The sequence below is a fragment of the Symphalangus syndactylus genome, chromosome 21 (genome assembly GCF_028878055.3).
Source record: "Symphalangus syndactylus isolate Jambi chromosome 21, NHGRI_mSymSyn1-v2.1_pri, whole genome shotgun sequence".
Taxonomy (NCBI): Eukaryota; Metazoa; Chordata; class Mammalia; order Primates; family Hylobatidae; genus Symphalangus; species Symphalangus syndactylus.
This window is the reverse complement of record NC_072443.2, coordinates 45,517,558-45,536,266: the sequence shown is the minus strand read 5'-3', so window position 1 is coordinate 45,536,266 and position 18,709 is coordinate 45,517,558. Positions and strand designations below refer to the sequence as shown.

General features: G+C 38.7%; 1 protein-coding gene across 19 annotated transcripts in view; it reads left to right on the top strand.

Annotated features, from left to right (window-relative positions):
• Window positions 1-18,709, top strand: part of GOLGB1 (golgin B1) — a 97,962-nt gene that overhangs the window by 71,998 nt on the left and 7,255 nt on the right. For all 19 annotated transcript variants that reach the window (XM_055259030.2, XM_055259034.2, XM_055259033.2 and 16 more), the window contains 2 exons: window positions 12,569-12,734; window positions 12,988-13,125. In XM_055259030.2, coding sequence (XP_055115005.1) covers window positions 12,569-12,734; window positions 12,988-13,125 — 304 coding nt within the window. The remainder of the gene's footprint in view (window positions 1-12,568; window positions 12,735-12,987; window positions 13,126-18,709) is intronic.

The window sequence follows — 18,709 nt, the reverse complement described above, 5'->3', positions numbered from 1 at the left end:
ATAAAATACTTTACAGACAAGCAAACGCTGAGAGATTTTGTCACCACCAGGCCTGCCCTAAAAGAGCTCCTGAAGGAAGCACTAAACATGGAAAGGAACAACCGGTACCAGCCCCTGCAAAAACATGCCAAATTGTAAAGACCATCGAGGCTAGGAAGAAACTATAGCAACTAACGAGCAAAATAACCAACTAACATCATAATGACAGGATCAGATTCACACATAACAATATTCACGTTAAATGTAAATGGGCTAAATGCTCCAATCAAAAGACACAGACTGGCAAACTGGATAAGGAGTCAGGACCCATCAGTGTGCTGTATTCAGGAAACCCATCTCACGTGCAGAGACACACATAGACTCAAAATAAAGGGATGGAGGAAGATCTATCAAGCAACTGGAAAACAAAAAAAGGCAGGGGTTGCAATCCTAGTCTCTGATAAAATAGACTTTAAACCAACAAAGATCAAAAGAGACAAAGAAGGCCATTACATAATGGTAAAGGGATCAATTCAACAAGAAGAGCTAACTATCCTAAATATATATGCACCCAACACAGGAGCACCCAGATTCATAAAGCAAGTCCTCAGTGACCTACAAAGGGACTTAAACTCCCACACAATAATAATGGGAGATTTTAACACCCCACTGTCAGCATTAGACAGATCAACGAGACAGAAAGTTAACAAGGATATCCAGGAATTGAACTCAGCTCTACATAAAGTGGACCTAATAGACATCTACAGAACTCTCCACCCCAAATCAACAGAATATACATTTTTTTCAGCACCACACCACACCTATTCCAAAATTGACCACATAGTTGGAAGTAAAGCTCTTCTCAATAAATGTAAAAGAACAGAGATTATAACAAACTGTCTCTCAGACCACAGTGCAATCAAACTAGAACTCAGGATTAAGAAACTCAGTCAAAACCGCTCAACTACATGGAAACTGAACAACCTGCTCCTGAATGACTATTGGGTACATAATGAAATGAAGGCAGAAATAAAGATGTTCTTTGAAACCAACGAGAACAAAGACACAACATACCAGAATCTCTGGGACACGTTCAAAGCAGTGTGTAGAGGGAAATTTATAGCACTAAATGCCCACAAGAGAAAGCAGGAAAGATCCAAAATTGACACCCTAACATCACAATTAAAAGAACTAGAAAAGCAAGAGCAAACACATTCAAAAGCTAGCAGAAGGCTAGAAATAACTAAAATCAGAGCAGAACTGAAGGAAATAGAGACACAAAAAACCCTTCAAAAAATTAATGAATCTAGGAGCTGGTTTTTTGAAAAGATCAACAAAATTGATGGACCGCTAGCAAGACTAATAAAGAAGAAAAGAGAGAAGAATCAAATAGATGCAATAAAAAACGAAAAAGGGGATATCACCACCGATCCCACAGAAATACAATCTACCATCAGAGAATACTACAAACACCTCTATGCAAATAAACTAGAAAATCTGGAAGAAATGGATAAATTCCTCGACAAATACACCCTCCCAAGACTAAACCAGGAAGAAGTTGAATCTCTGAATAGACCAATAACAGGTTCTGAAATTGTGGCAATAATCAATAGCTTACCAACCAAAAAGAGTCCAGGACCTGATGGATTCACAGCTGAATTCTACCAGAGGTACAAGGAGGAACTGGTACCATTCCTTCTGAAACTATTCCAATCGATAGAAAAAGAGGGAATCCTCCCTAACACATTTTACGAAGCCAGCATCGTCCTGATACCAAAACCTGGCAGAGACATAACCAAAAAAGAGAATTTCAGACCAATATCCTTGATGAACATTGATGCAAAAATCCTCAATAAAATACTGGCAAACCGAATCCAGCAGCACATCAAAAAGCTTATCCACCATGATCAAGTGGGCTTCATCCCTGGGATGCAAGGCTGGTTCAACATACGCAAATCAATAAATGTAATCCAGCATATAAACAGAACCAAAGACAAAAACCACATGATTATCTCAATAGATGCAGAAAAGGCCTTTGACAAAATTCAACAACCCTTCATGCTAAAAACTCTCAATAAATTAGGTATTGATGGGACGTATCTCAAAATAATAAGAGCTATCTACAACAAACCCACAGCCAATATCATACTGAATGGGCAAAAACTGGAAGCATTCCCTCTGAAAACTGGCACAAGACAGGGATGCCCTCTCTCACCGCTACTATTCAACATAGTGCTGGAAGTTCTGGCCAGAGCAATCAGGCAGGAGAAGGAAATAAAGGGTATTCAATTAGGAAAAGAGGAAGTCAAATTGTCCCTGTTTGCAGATGACATGATTGTATATCTAGAAAACCCCATTGTCTCAGCCCAAAATCTCCTTAAGCTGATTAGCAACTTCAGCAAAGTCTCAGGATACAAAATTAATGTACAAAAATCACAAGCATTCTTGTACACCAATAACAGACAAACAGAGAGCCAAATCATGAGTGAACTCCCATTCACAATTGCTTCAAAGAGAATAAAATACCTAGGAATCCAACTTACAAAGGATGTGAAGGACCTCTTCAAGGAGAACTACAAACCACTGCTCAATGAAATAAAAGAGGATACAAACAAATGGAAGAACATTCCATGCTCATGGGTTGGAAGAATCAATATCGTGAAAATGGCCATACCGCCCAAGGTAATTTATAGATTCAATGCCATCCCCATCAAGCTACCAATGACTTTCTTCACAGAATTGGAAAAAACTACTTTAAAGTTCATATGGAATCAAAAAAGAGCCTGCATCGCCAAGTCAATCCTAAGCCAAAAGAACAAAGCTGGAGGCATCACGCTACCTGACTTTAAACTATACTACAAGGCTACAGTAACCAAAACAGCATGGTACTGGTACCACAACAGAGACATAGATCAATGGAACAGAACAGAGCCCTCAGAAATGATGCCGCATAGCTACAACTATCTGATCTTTGACAAACCTGACAAAAACAAGAAATGGGGAAAGGATTCCCTATTTAATAAATGGTGCTGGGAAAACTGGCTAGCCATATGTAGAAAGCTGAAACTGGATCCCTTCCTTACACCTTATACAAAAATTAATTCAAGATGGATTAAAGACTTATATGTTAGACCTAAAACCATTAAAATCCTACAAGAAAACCTAGGCAATACCATTCAGGACATAGGCGTGGGCAAGGACTTCATGTCTAAAACACCAAAAGCAATGGCAACAAAAGCCAAAATCGACAAATGGGATCTCATTAAACTAAAGAGCTTCTGCACAGCAAAAGAAACTATCATCAGAGTGAACAGGCAACCTACACAATGGGAGAAAATTTTTGCAACCTACTCATCTGACAAAGGGCTAATATCCAGAATCTACAATGAACTCAAACAAATTTACAAGAAAAAAACAAACAACCCCATCAAAAAGTGGGCAGAGGACATGAACAGACACTTCTCAAAAGAAGACATTTATGCAGCCAAAAAACACATGAAGAAATGCTCCTCATCACTGGCCATCAGAGAAATGCAAATCAAAACCACAGTGAGATACCATCTCACACCAGTTAGAATGGCCATCATTAAAAAATCAGGAAACAACAGGTGCTGGAGAGGATGTGGAGAAATAGGAACACTTTTACACTGTTGGTGGGACTGTAAACTAGTTCAACCATTGTGGAAGTCAGTGTGGCGATTCCTCAGGGATCTCGAACTAGAAATACCATTTGACCCAGCCATCCCATTACTGGGTATATACCCAAAGGACTATAAATCATGCTGCTATAAAGACACATGCACACGTATGTTTATTGCGGCACTATTCACAATAGCAAAGAGTTGGAACCAACCCAAATGTCCAACAACGATAGACTGGATTAAGAAAATGTGGCACATATACACCATGGAATACTATGCAGCCATAAAAAATGATGAGTTCGTGTCCTTTGTAGGGACATGGATGAAACTGGAAAACATCATTCTCAGTAAACTATCGCAAGGACAAAAAACCAAACACCGCATGTTCTCACTCATAGGTGGGAATTGAACAATGAGAACTCATGGACACAGGAAGGGGAACATCACACTCCGGGGACTGTTGTGGGGTGGGGGGAGGGGGGAGGGACAGCATTAGGAGATACACCTAATGCTAAATGACGAATTAATGGGTGCAGGAAATCAACATGGCACATGGATACATATGTAACAAACCTGCACATTGTGCACATGTACCCTAAAACCCTAAAGTATAATAAAAAAAAAAATAAAAAAAAATAAAAAAAAATAAAAATTTAAAAAAAAAAAAAAAAAAAAAAAGAAAAAAAAAAGAAATAATATATATAAATATAAAAAAAAAAAAAAAAAAAAAAAGAAACGAACAAAGCCTCCAAGAAATATGGGACTATGTGAAAAGACCAAACCTACGTCTGATTGGTGTACCTGAAAGTGATGGGGAGAATGGAACCAAGTTGGAAAACACTCTGCAAGATATTATCCAGGAAAACTTCCTCAATCTAGCAAGGCAGGCCAACATTCAGATTCAGGAAATACAGAGAACGCCACAAAGATACTCCTCGAGATGAGCAACTCCAAGACACATAATTGTCAGGTTCACCAAAGTTGAAATGAAGGAAAAAATGTTAAGGGCGGCCAGAGAGAAAGGTCGGGTTACCCACAAAGGGAAGCCCATCAGACTAACAGCTGATCTCTCGGCAGAAACTCTACAAGCCAGAAGAGAGTGGGGGCCAATATTCAACATTCTTAAAGAAAAGAATTTTCAACCCAGAATTTCATATCCAGCCAAACTAAGCTTCATAAGTGAAGAAGAAATAAAACACTTTACAGACAAGCAAACGCTGAGTGATTTTGTCACCACCAGGCCTGCCCTAAAAGAGCTCCTGAAGGAAGCACTAAACATGGAAAGGAACAACCGGTACCAACCACTGCAAAAACATGCCAAATTGTAAAGACCATCGAGGCTAGGAAGAAACCGCATCAACTAACGAGCAAAATAACCAACTAACATCATAATGACAGGATCAAATTCACCCATAACAATATTAACTTTAAATGTAAATGGGCTAAATGCCCCAATTAAAAGACACAGACTGGCAAATTGGATAAGGAGTCAAGACCCATCAGTGTGCTGTATTCAGGAAACCCATCTCACGTGCAGAGACACACATAGACTCAAAATAAAGGGATGGAGGAAGATCTATCAAGCAAATGGAAAACAAAAAAAGGCAGGGGTTGCAATCCTAGTCTCTGATAAAATAGACTTTAAACCAACAAAGATCAAAAGAGACAAAGAAGGCCATTACATAATGGTAAAGGGATCAATTCAACAAGAAGACCTAACTATCCTAAATATATATGCACCCAACACAGGAGCACCCAGATTCATAAAGCAAGTCCTGAGTGACCTACAAAGGGACTTAAACTCCCACACAATAATAATGGGAGATTTTAACACCCCACTGTCAACATTAGACAGATCAACGAGACAGAAAGTAAACAAGGATATCCAGGAATTGAACTCAGCTCTGCACAAAGTGGACCTAATAGACATCTACAGAGCTCTCCACCCCAAATCAACAGAATATACATTTTTTTCAGCACCACACCACACCTATTCCAAAATTGACCACATAGTTGGAAGTAAAGCTCTCCTCAGCAAATGTAAAAGAACAGAAATTATAACAAACTGTCTCCCAGACCACAGTGCAATCAAACTAGAAATGAGGGTTAAGAAACTCACTCAAAACCGCTCAACTACATGGAAACTGAACAACCTGCTCCTGAATGACTCCTGGGTACATAACGAAATGAAGGCAGAAATAAAGATGTTCTTTGAAACCAACGAGAACAAAGACACAATATACCAGAATCTCTGGGACACGTTCAAAGCAGTGTGCAGAGGGAAATTTATAGCACTAAATGCTCACAAGAGAAAGCAGGAAAGATCCAAAATTGACACCCTAACATCACCATTAAAAGAACTAGAAAAGCAAGAGCAAACACATTCAAAAGCTAGCAGAAGGCTAGAAATAACTAAAATCAGAGCAGAACTGAAGGAAATAGAGACACAAAAAACCTTTCAAAAAATTAATGAATCCAGGAGCTGGTTTTTTGAAAAGATCAACAAAATTGATAGACCACTAGCAAGACTAATAAAGAAGAAAAGAGAGAAGAATCAAATAGATGCAATAAAAAATGAAAAAGGGGATATCACAACTGATCCCACAGAAATACAATCTACCATCAGAGAATACTACAAACACCTCTACGCAAATAAACTAGAAAATGTAGAAGAAATGGATAAATTCCTTGACAAATACACCCTCCCAAGACTAAACCAGGAAGAAGTTGAATCTCTGAATAGACCAATAACAGGCTCTGAAATTGTGGCAATAGTCAATAGCTTACCAACCAAAAAGAGTCCAGGACCTGATGGATTCACAGCCGAATTCTACCAGAGGTACAAGGAGGAACTGGTACCATTCCTTCTGAAAATATTCCAATCGATAGAAAAAGAGGGAATCCTCCCTAAAACATTTTATGAGGCCAGCATCGTCCTGATACCAAAGCCTGGTAGAGACACAACCAAAAAAGAGAATTTCAGACCAATATCCTTGATGAACATTGATGCAAAAATCCTCAATAAAATACTGGCAAACCAAATCCAGCAGCACATCAAAAAGCTTATCCACCATGAACAAGTGGGCTTCATCCCTGGGATGCAAGGCTGTTTCAACATACGCAAATCAATAAATGTAATCCAGCATATAAACAGAACCAAAGACAAAAACCACATGATTATCTCAATAGATGCAGAAAAGGCCTTAGACAAAATTCAACAACCTTCCTGCTAAAAACTCTCAATAAATTAGGTATTGATGGGACATATCTCAAAATAATAAGAGCTATCTGTGACAAACCCACAGACAGCCAATATCATACTGAATGGGCAAAAACTGGAAGCATTCCCTCTGAAAACTGGCACAAGACAGGGATGCCCTCTCTCACCACTCCTATTCAACATAGTGTTGGAAGTTCTGGCCAGGGCAATCAGGCAGGAGAAGGAAATAACGGGTATTCAATTAGGTAAAGAGGAAGTCAAATTGTCCCTGTTTGCAGATGACATGATTGTATATCTAGAAAACCCCATCGTCTCAGCCCAAAATCTCCTTAAGCTGATTAGCAACTTCAGCAAAGTCTCAGGATACAAAATCAATGTACAAAAATCACAAGCATTCTTGTACATCAATCACAGACAAACAGAGAGCCAAATCATGAGTGAACTCCCATTCACAATTGCTTCAAAGAGAATAAAATACCTAGGAATCCAACTTACAAGGGACGTGAAGGACCTCCTCAAGGAGAACTACAAACCACTGCTCAATGAAATAAAAGAGGATACAAACAAATGGAAGAACATTCCATGCTCGTGGGTTGGAAGAATCTATATCATGAAAATGGCCATATTGCCCAAGGTAATTTATAGATTCAATGCCATCCCCATCAAGCTACCAATGACTTTCTTCACAGAATTGGAAAAAACTACTTTAAAGTTCATATGGAATCAAAAAAGAGCCTGCATCGCCAAGTCAATCCTAAGCCAAAAGAACAAAGCTGGAGGCATCACGCTACCTGACTTCAAACTATACTACAAGGCTACAGTAACCAAAACAGCATGGTACTGGTACCACAACAGAGACATAGATCAATGGAACAGAACAGAGGACTCAGAAATAATGCCGCATATCTACAACTATCTGATCTTTGACAAACCTGACAAAAACAAGCAATGGGGAAAGGATTCCCTATTTAATAAATGGTGCTGGGAAAACTGGCTAGCCATATGTAGAAAGCTGAAACTGGATCCCTTCCTTACACCTTATACAAAAATTAATTCAAGATGGATTAAAGACTTACATGTTAGACCTAAAACCATAAAAACCCTAGAAGAAAACCTAGGCAATACCATTCAGGACATAGGCATAGGCAAGGACTTCATGTCTAAAACACCAAAAGCAATGGCAACAAAAGCCAAAACTGACAAATGGGATCTAATTAAACTAAAGAGTTTCTGCACAGCAAAAGAAACTACCATCAGAGTGAACAGGCAACCTACAAAATGGGAGAAAATTTTCGCAACCTACTCATCTGACAAAGGGCTAATATCCAGAATCTACAATGAACTCAAACAAATTTACAAGAAAAAAACAAACAATCCCATCAAAAAGTGGGCGAAGGACATGAACAGACACTTCTCAAAAGAAGACATTTATGCAGCCAAAAAACACATGAAAAAATGCTCATCATCACTGGTCATCAGAGAAATGCAAATCAAAACCACAATGAGATACCATCTCACACCAGTCAGAATGGCCATCATTAAAAAGTCAGGAAACAACAGGTGTTGGAGAGGATGTGGAGAAATAGGAACCCTTTTACACTGTTGGTGGGACTGTAAACTAGTTCAACCATTGTGGAAGTCAGTGTGGCAATTCCTCAGGGATCTAGAACTAGAAATACCATTTGACCCAGCCATCCCATTACTGGGTATATACCCAAAGGACTATGAATCATGCTGTTATAAAGACACATGCACACGTATGTTTATTGCAGCACTATTCACAATAGCAAAGACTTGGAACCAATCCCAATGTCCAACAATGATAGACTGGATTAAGAAAATGTGGCACATATACACCATGGAATACTATGCAGCCATAAAAAATGATGAGTTAATGTCCTTTGTAGGGACATGGATGGAACTGGAAACCATCATTCTCAGTAAACTGTCGCAAGGACAAAAAACCAAACACCGCATGTTCTCACTCATAGGTGGGAATTGAACAATGAGAACTCATGGACACGGGAAGGGGAACATCACACTCCAGGGACTGTTGTGGGGTGGGGGGAGGGGGGAGGGACAGCATTAGGAGATATACCTAATGCTAAATGACGAGTTAATGGGTGCAGCAAACCAACATGGCACATGGATACATATGTAACAAACCTGCACATTGTGCACATGTACCCTAAAACCTAAAGTATAATAAAAAAAAAAAGTTTTAAGCATTCTTTATATATTATAGGTATGTGTTCTGTGTTTGATTTGTGGTTTGCAAATATTTTTCCTCAATTTGCAGCTTATCTTTTCATCTCCCTCAACAGGGTCTTTTTAATTTTGATGAAATCCAATTTATTGATTGTTTTCTCTTTATCATTCAGATTTGGTATTTTCTATTTGATTTTCAAGTTCTCTGCTTCCTACCTCCATTCTGCTATGGCATCCAGTGAGTTAACTTTTTATTTTGGATGTTGTATTTTTCAGTTCTAAAATTTCCATTCAGTTCTTCTTTATATCTTCTATTTCTTTGCTGAAGCTTTCTATACTTTTTCCGGTATGTTAGTAATCACTTGTTTAAGCATTTCTATGATGGCTGCTGTAAAATCCTTGTCATATAATTCTAATATCTGTGTCACCTCAGTGTTATAATCTGTTGATTTCCTTTTCTTAATCAAGTTGTGGTTTTCCTGGTTCTTGGTATGATGAGTGATTTTTAGTTATATTCTGGACATTTTGGAGATTATAAGACTTTCCGTCTTATTTGAATCTTCTGTGTTAGCAGGCTTCACTGATACCACACCAGCAGGGGAAGGAAGACACTAGGTGGATGGTGAACTCCAGGCACCCCATTCAACTTTCGTTGATACCCCTAAAAGGAAGGGATGCCCTGATACTGCCAGGAGGAAGTGGAAGTCCATGCTTCCCACATGGCCTCCAGTGATACTGTGCTGGAAGGAATGGAGAGGGGCATTCCTCAAGTCTGGGAATCCCTAGCTGGTTTGCCACCATCTTTCTAAATTTTCTTATGTTTGTTTTTATTTATAAGGCCCAAGGGTTTTATCTATGCAGGTTAAGTATTCCTTATCTGAAATGCTTGGGATTGGAAGTGTTTTGGATTGCGGATTTTTTTGGATTTTGGAATATTTCACCAGGTGGTGGTGAAAATCCAGGCTATCCGCTTAGCCTCCACTGACACTATGGGGAATGGTTGAAGAGGGGCATCTTGTTACCACTGGGTAGTACTCAAAGTCCAGATTCCCCACTTGATCTCTTCTGATACCACCTCTGCAGGGACAAGAAATAGTGCCTTATTAACCTTGTTACGGTGGAGGGGGATGTCCAGGCCCCACATGTTGCCTCCACTGATAGCACAGTGGGAGTGGGGGGAGGAGGGGCAGTCGGAGAGAGGCATCTTCTTAGCACTAGGTGATCATAAGAGTCCAAGCTCCATACTTGGCCTTTTCTGACACTACTCCAGTAAGGAGGGTGAGGTGTACCTTGTTATCACCAGCCAAGAATGTACCTAGCTTATCTACCAGGTCTTTGTTAATGGGAGTGGTGAGATACTGTGTTTTTTCTGTGTTGTTTGCCTGGAGTATGGTGGTTATTATCATTAATGTCTCTGTCTAGCTAGACTGTCCCTTCCTAGTCCTTTGGCAAGACTGAGTAAACTTGGTACTCACTGGTGTTTCCGGGTCATGGAATTCTCCAGTATCCAGTTTGGGATACGCAGAATACAAATGGTAAACCGAGGAACTTGCCACCATGTCATTCCTCAAGTCTGGGAATCCCTAGCTGGTTTGCCACCATCTTTCTAAATTTTCTTATGTTTGTTTTTATTTATAAGGCCCAAGGGTTTTATCTATGCAGGTTAAGTATTCCTTATCTGAAATGCTTGGGATTGGAAGTGTTTTGGATTGCGGATTTTTTTGGATTTTGGAATATTTGCATTATCTAATGAGCATTTCCTTTGAGTGTCATGTCAGTGCTCAAAAAGTTTTGGATTTTGAAGTATTTCTGATTTTCTGATTAGGGATGCTCAGCCTTAGTTGGCGGAATAAGGAGAAATGTGTCTTTTTTATCTTGTCTAGAACCAGAAATCATAGCTTTTTTCTTTTTAAGGAACAGAACAATAATAATGCTATCATGGCAGAAGAAATTAAGATAGGAGCTATAATTCTGATTTTTTTTTAATTCAGTTTTTCTAACAAATTTAATCCCAAGATTAAACACTTAGTGTATAAAAACAGGTCTAGTTGTTGCAGCCTCATTTTTGGGAGGTTGTTACTGTTTAACTTAAGATGGTTCATGCTGCCTTAATAAATTCAAACTTGGCCGGGTGCTGTGGCTCACACCTATAGTCCTAGCACTTTGGGAGGCCAAGGCAGGTAGATCATCTGAGGTCAGGAGTTCGAGACCAGCCTGGCCATCTCTACCAAAAATACAAAAATTAGCTGGGCATGGTGGCGGGCGCCTGTAATCCCAGCTGCTTGGGAGACTGAGGCAGGAGAATTGCTTGAACCCGGGAGGTGGAGGTTGCAGTGAGCCAACATCATGCCACTGCACTCTAGCCTGGGCAACAGAGTGAGACCCTGTTTCAAAAAAAAAATATTCAAAAAGCTTTCAAGATTTGATATTAAAAGGAGAATTACCATGTTGGACATTGCTGCTGATCAAGCAGCACCTGCTTTGTCTCACCAATGCTAGAGGACAAGAGGCAAATGAATACAGAAAATATGAGTTGGAGTCTCAATTTCTATCCAGCTTACAAGGGGCCATTAGAATGACAACTGTCAGTATAGTATAAATATCATAACATCTCTAAGAGAGTTCTTAATGTTCAGACGCAGGAGATTTCAAACCTTAAGCAACATTGATATAGCAAAATGCTTTTTAGAATTTAATGATTTAAACTTTATGGAGTAAAATTACATCTAAAAGATTTTCATATTTAACATCTTTATGGACTTGATTGTACGTGAACATTTATCAAGCTCATTGCATGGAGTTGGCAGCTTCCCCAGATAATACAAGAACAAATTTTTTCTTTAAACAAATGATGATGATTGCAGAGCAAGTAAAAAGAAAAAGGCAAAAGAACTGAGTTTTGCTCTCTAGAAATATAAATTTGTTTCTTCTTTTGAAATTGAATCTCAAGAGAAAAGATAAATTGCTCCATTTTAACCTCCATTTTTCTTCAGGGAATAGCACCCCAGCTTTATTCTGTTAGAATCTTAATTTAACATCAAAAGTTTAGGTGCTTTCTGTGTCCTTCAGATGCACTTGAATTTAGGGCCCTCCAAAGGTGATTGGTAGCATATCAGAGCATCTCTTCATGCCTCTCATATTATCTCCACATCACCTAGAACTACAGAAATATTAAAGTGTTCAGCTACTAGTGTAAACCTAAAAAGAGCTGCAAAGCTCTAAAGGCTTATTTCCTGCAGCCTTTCTTCTTTAAATTTCCTCTAGTGGCAATCTAAAAGGATATTTATTTTCCTTATTTCCTTCTATAATTGACCCTTAGGGAAGAGAAAAGGAGATAGAGAAAAAAAATTTCTGTTTTTTCCCCACATTTTCTCTCTTTCCACCTTTTTATTAGCCTTTCTTTCTTTACCTTCCAGATTTGAGTAACTGAAGATAAGCAAAGTGCTGAGGTTACAGGTGCGAGCCACCATGCCCAGTTACAAGTATATTTTTACCTGTGATTGTGTCATGTATTTTCTAGAATGGAGAAGAGTTCCTGGGAAATACATGAGAGGAGAATGAAGGAACAGTACCTTATGGCTATCTCAGATAAAGATCAGCAGCTCAGTCATCTGCAGAATCTTATAAGGGAATTGAGGTCTTCTTCCTCCCAGACTCAGCCTCTCAAAGTGCAATACCAAAGACAGGTGAGTAATTTCAATGCTGATTGTTACTCAGAGATAAATTTTTAAACAAATGATGATGATTGCAAGGTTTTTTTTTTTTTTAAGTCACTACCCAGAAAGCATCAGCTTCCTACAAATTAAGTGTCCATCTGCCACTATTAAGTGCCCATAAGCCACCTTATGACTTCTATGGGGCGGACAGGATTTCTAGAGGGAAGGAATTAAGCATGCGCAATCTTAGGAGAGAATCTCATCAATGTTTGTGTCCTGGCAGGCATCCCCAGAGACATCAGCTTCCCCAGATGGGTCACAAAATCTGGTTTATGAGACAGAACTTCTCAGGACCCAGCTCAATGACAGCTTAAAGGAAATTCACCAAAAGGAATTAAGAATTCAGCAACTGAACAGCAAGGTAAGTGTTTCTTGTTAGACTGGAATTCAGTTTCTTTTTTCCATGACTGGAACAAGAAGGCAAGTAGAAGCATAGAGTCCCAGCTGTAGCATATCTTAGGGTACAGAAGTTTCACCTTTCTCAGAACCTGGGTGCTTATTCCAAAGCACTGAACACAGGGCCATTTCTTGTTCTTTGCCCTTGGTGAGTCCTTGGGAATGACTGGATAAATCCAGACAGTAAGAGTAAAGAAGCCAACTACGTTAGGAAGCCTTCCCCCTGACCTGTATCACTTGTAGTAATGCTGAGGCTACTCCCTACCCCACCCTCTTAAGAATTGTCCTCCTGTTGCTCACTGACTATTCAAAATACTCTTTAGTGGCACCTGCCCTGGTTCTGCCCTCTTGAGAGGAACTCAGCTAAGTAGTGTATGATAGAACTACAAGATATTTAGAGATCAGTCAGAATCAGAAGTCCAGAGATTAGCTTTGAGGAGAGCCAAGAATGCCCAAAAATTGTATGCACACTAGTGTGTGTGTGTGTGTGTAAGCTTTTCATCACAAGAACTCATCAGTTGACCAAGGGGTCTGTGTTCCAAAAATGATAAAGATCGCTAGACTGTTTTCACAGATGAGGAAAAAGGCCCTGGAGTAGTAAGTAACTTGCCTGAGGTGTTAGGAGGAAGTCAGTCTGAGATAAACGTGATCATGCATGTGGAAAAGCACAGTGCCTGCATATATAGTAGGTACTTATTAAATGTAGTTAAATTCAACTAATTGACACTGAAGTATCAGAGACTACACTATTAACTTGGAGGAGACATTTGCAGTTTTTAAAGTCTGCAGGCCCAACTGAATTAGTTAAACTGCAGACGCTTTATTGGTAGATTTGTCTGGGAGTTTTCAAAGGGACTCCAGAGCAGCTCCCATGGAGTTCCCCTTCCAGCGAATCAGCTATTTCCAGAAGTTCCACCCTTTACAGCTCTAGCCTGTCTCTTTTTTCTGTAAACTAACCCCCATCTCAGCCCTGTTACATTTACTCTGCAAACATTAGACTCTGAATCACATTGGGCATTTGTCTGTCTAGGACAGTGTTTTAAACTGAAATTCAGGACCATTAATAAATGATGAAATCATTTTGGTGGGTAACAACTAAAACAAATTTTAATGTTTTATTGAAGTAAAACATACAGAAAAGTAAACAAATCATAAGTACAGCATGATATATTTTCACAAAGATACCCATATCATCAGCACCCAGATCTAGAATCAGAACATACCAGAACTCCAGAAGTCCCTTGTGTCTTCTGTTCACTCCTACCCACTTAGAACTACATATAAATGGAGTCATACCTTCTCTTTTGTATTGCTTCATTTATTTTGTGAGATTCATCCATGTCGTTGCATATAGTGTCATTTTTCCACTCTCATGCTGTGTAGTATTGCATTTTAGGCATATACCACAATCTCTATTCTGTTGAAGGACATTTGGGCTTCTCCAGTTTGGGGCTATTACAAACAGTGCAGTTGGTGTTTTTGCAAAAAAAAAGAAATGAGGTAAAAACATGTATGTAATATATAATAAAGAATATGTCTGTCTTTGACAAACTTTAGTTTTAATTGTATATATTTATATACTGGGTTCTAAGTCATAAAGTTGTGTTTTTTAACACCTTTATTGAGATATGTAATTGCACTTAAAGTGTGAGAAACACTGCATAGGTAGGTCACTGTCGTTCTGAGTGAGAAGCAGTTTTTCCTTTAGAACTCAACTGTAAGTCAGTGTGGCGATTCCTCAGGGATCTAGAACTAGAAATACCATTTGACCCAGCCATCCCATTACTGGGTATATACCCAAAGGACTATAAATCATGCTGCTATAAAGACACATGCACACGTATGTTTACTGCGGCACTATTCACAATAGCAAAGACTTGGAACCAACCCAAATGTCCAACAACAATAGACTGGATTAAGAAAATGTGGCACATATACACCATGGAATACTATGCAGCCATAAAAAATGATGAGTTCGTGTCCTTTGTAGGGACATGGATGAAATTGGAAAACATCATTCTCAGTAAACTATTGCAAGGACAAAAAACCAAACACCGCATGTTCTCACTCATAGGTGGGAATTGAACAATGAGAACTCATGGACACAGGAAGGGGAACATCACACTCCAGGGACTGTTGTGGGGTCGGGGGAGGGGGGAGGGACAGCATTAGGAGATATACCCAATGCTAAATGATGAGTTAATGGGTGCAGGAAATCAACATGGCACATGGATACATATGTAACAAATCTGCACATTGTGCACATGTACCCTAAAACCTAAAGTATAATAAAAAAAAAAAAAAAGTAAAAAAAAAAAGAACTCAACTGTAAGAAAGGCACCTCATTCCTAGCCTTATTCAGTCATTAAACTAATAACTATTATTTGTCTTTCATGAGCCTGGCTGTATGCTAGATACTGAGGATATACATATTCCTTCATGAGCTTAGTCTCACTCTGAATGAGTCCCAGCTAAATAGGAGAATTGCTTCTTGGGCCCCAGAATGAGATTGTAGTAGATGGGCTGTCAGCATAGATTGTTCTTCTCTAAGCCACTGCCCTAATTCTTTCTTCAGATGTTCAGGTTTTATATTTATAGTTTGCCCTTCATATTGGTGGTTTCTGCATTCACAGATGTAACTAACTGTAGATTGAAAATATTTTGGAAAAAGCATGAATTTTAAAAATACAGTATAACAACTATTTATATAGCATTTGTATTGTATTAGGTATTATAAGTAATCTAGAGATTATTTAAAGTATATGGGAGGCCACAGGTAACATTGTACTGAACAGGGAAAAATTGAAGGCCTTTCCTCTAAGATCCGGAATAAGACAAGGATGCCTACTTTCACCACTGTTATTCAATATATTACCAGACACCCTGGCTAGAGCAATTAGGCAAAATAAAAAATAAAAATAAAGCGCATCCAGATTGGAAAGGAAGAGGTCAAATTAGCCTTTTTTGCGATGATATGACCTTATACTTAGAAAAACCTAAAAGAATCCACCAAAAAACTGTTAGAACTGATAAATGAATTCAGTAAAGTTGCAGGAGACAAAATTAAGAGGCAAAAATCAGTAGCATTTATATATGCCAACAGCAAACAATCTGGAAAAGAAATCAAGAAAGCAATCCCAGTCAGCCATGGTGGCTCATGCCTGTAATCCTTGCACTTTGGGAGGCCAAGGTGGGCGGATCACTTGAGGCCAGGAGTTTGAGACCAGTCTGGCCAACATGGCAAAATCCCTTCTGTACTAAAAATACAAAAATTAGCCAGGCATGGTGGTGCACGCCTGTAATCCCAGCTACTCGGGTGGCTGAGGCATGTGAATCACTTGAACCTGGGAGGTGGAGGTTGCAGTGAGCCAAGATCGCACCACTGCACTCCAGCCTAGGTGACAGAGTGAGACTGTGTTTCAAAAATAAATAGATGATAGATAGATCGATAGACAGATAGATAGATAGCAATCCCATTTATAATAGCTACAAAGAATTTAAAATACTTAGGAATCAATTTAACCAAAGAAATGAAAGATTTATAAAACACTGTGAAAGAAATTGAAGAGGACACTAAAAAAGGAAAGATATTTCATGCTCATGGATTAGAAGAATTAATATCATTAAAATGACAGTACTACACAAAGCAATCTACAGATTAAATGCAATCCCTATCAAAATACCAATGACATTCTTCACAAAAATGGAAAAAAAAATTTAATGTGTATGTAACCACAAAAATCTTGATTAAAAAGAGGAAAACTGGGCCGAGTGTGGTGGCTCACGCCTGTAATCCCAGCACTTTGGGAAGCCGAGGTGAGTGGATCACCTGAGGTCAGGAGTTCGAGACCAGCCTGGCCAACATGGTGAAACTGCGTCTCTACTAAAAATACAAAAATTAGCTGGGCGTGATGGCGGGGGCCTGTAATCCCAGCTAGTCGGGTGGCTGAGGCAGAGAATTGCTTGAACCCGGGAGGTGGAGGTTACAGTGAGCTGAGATCACGCCACTGCACTCCAGCCTTGGTGACAGAGCGAGACTCTGTCTCAAAAAACAAACAAACAAAAAAACACAAAACAAAGCTGGAAGCATCACACTACCTGTTTAATGAGCATGATACTGGCATAAAACAGACACACAGACCACCAATGAAACAATTAAAAACCCAGGTATAAAGCCAGGCATTTAGGGGCAACTTGTCTTTGACAAAGGCACCAAGAACATATGATGGAGAAAGGACAATCTCTCCAATAAATAGTGCTGGGAAAACTGGATATCTATATGCAGAAAAATAAAACTAGACTCCTATCTCTCATCATACAAAAATCAAATCAAAATGGATTAAAGACTTAATTCTAAGATCCGAAACTATGAAACTACTAGAGCAAAACTTGTGGAAATGCTTCAGGACATGGATCTGGCCAAGGCTTTTTTTGTGTAAGTCCTGAAGAGTACAGGCAACCAAGGCAAAAATAGACAAATGGGATTATAGCAAGTAAAAGGCTTCTGTATAGCAAAGGAAGCAATCAACAGAGTGAAGAGACAATCCACAGAATGAGAGAAAACATTTGCAAACTACCCATATAACAAGGGATTAATAACCAGAATATATAAAGGACTCAAACAATTAAATAGCAAGAAAACAAATAACTCAATTTAAAAATGGGCAAAAGATCTGAATAGACATTTCTCAAAAGAAGACATACAAATGGCCAACAGATATAAAAAAAAATACTCAGCATCACTAATCATCAGAGAATTGTAAATCAAAGCTATAGTGAGATGTCATCTCACCTCTGCTGAAATGGCTTTTATCAAAAAGACAGGCAGTAACAGATGCTGGCAAGGATGTAGAGAAAGGGGGAACTCCCATACACTGCTAGCAATGTAAGTTAGTACAGCCACTGTGGAGAACAGTATGGAGGTATCTCAAAAAGCTAAAAATAGAACTACCATATGATCCAGCAACCCACATATCTAAAAGAAAGGAAATCAATATATGAAAAAGACATCTGTACTCCCATGTTTATTGGAGCACTATTCATAAAAAACAAAACAGAATCAACCTAAGTACCCATCAACAGATGAATAGATAAAGAATGTGGTATATGTACACAAAGGAATATTATTCAGCTATAAAGAGGTATGAAATTCTGTCATTTGTGGCAACATAGATGAAACTGGAGGACATTATGTTAAGTGAAATAGCCAAGAACAGAAAGACAAATATCACATTCTCACTCATGTGGGAGCAAAAAAAAGTGAATCTCATGAAGATAGAGAGTGCATTGGTAGTTACTAAAGGCTAGGAAGGATAAAGGAGAGGAAGGAATGAAGAGAAGTTGATTAATGGGTACAAATACATGGTTTGATAGAAGAAATAAGACCTAGTGTTAGGTAAATCAATAGGTGATTATAGTTTACCACAATCTATTGTATATTTCAAAATAGCTAGAAGAGAAGAACTTAAATGCTTCTAGCATAAAGGAAAGACAAATACTTAAGGTGATGGATATTCCAGATACACTGATTTGATCTTAACAAATTATAT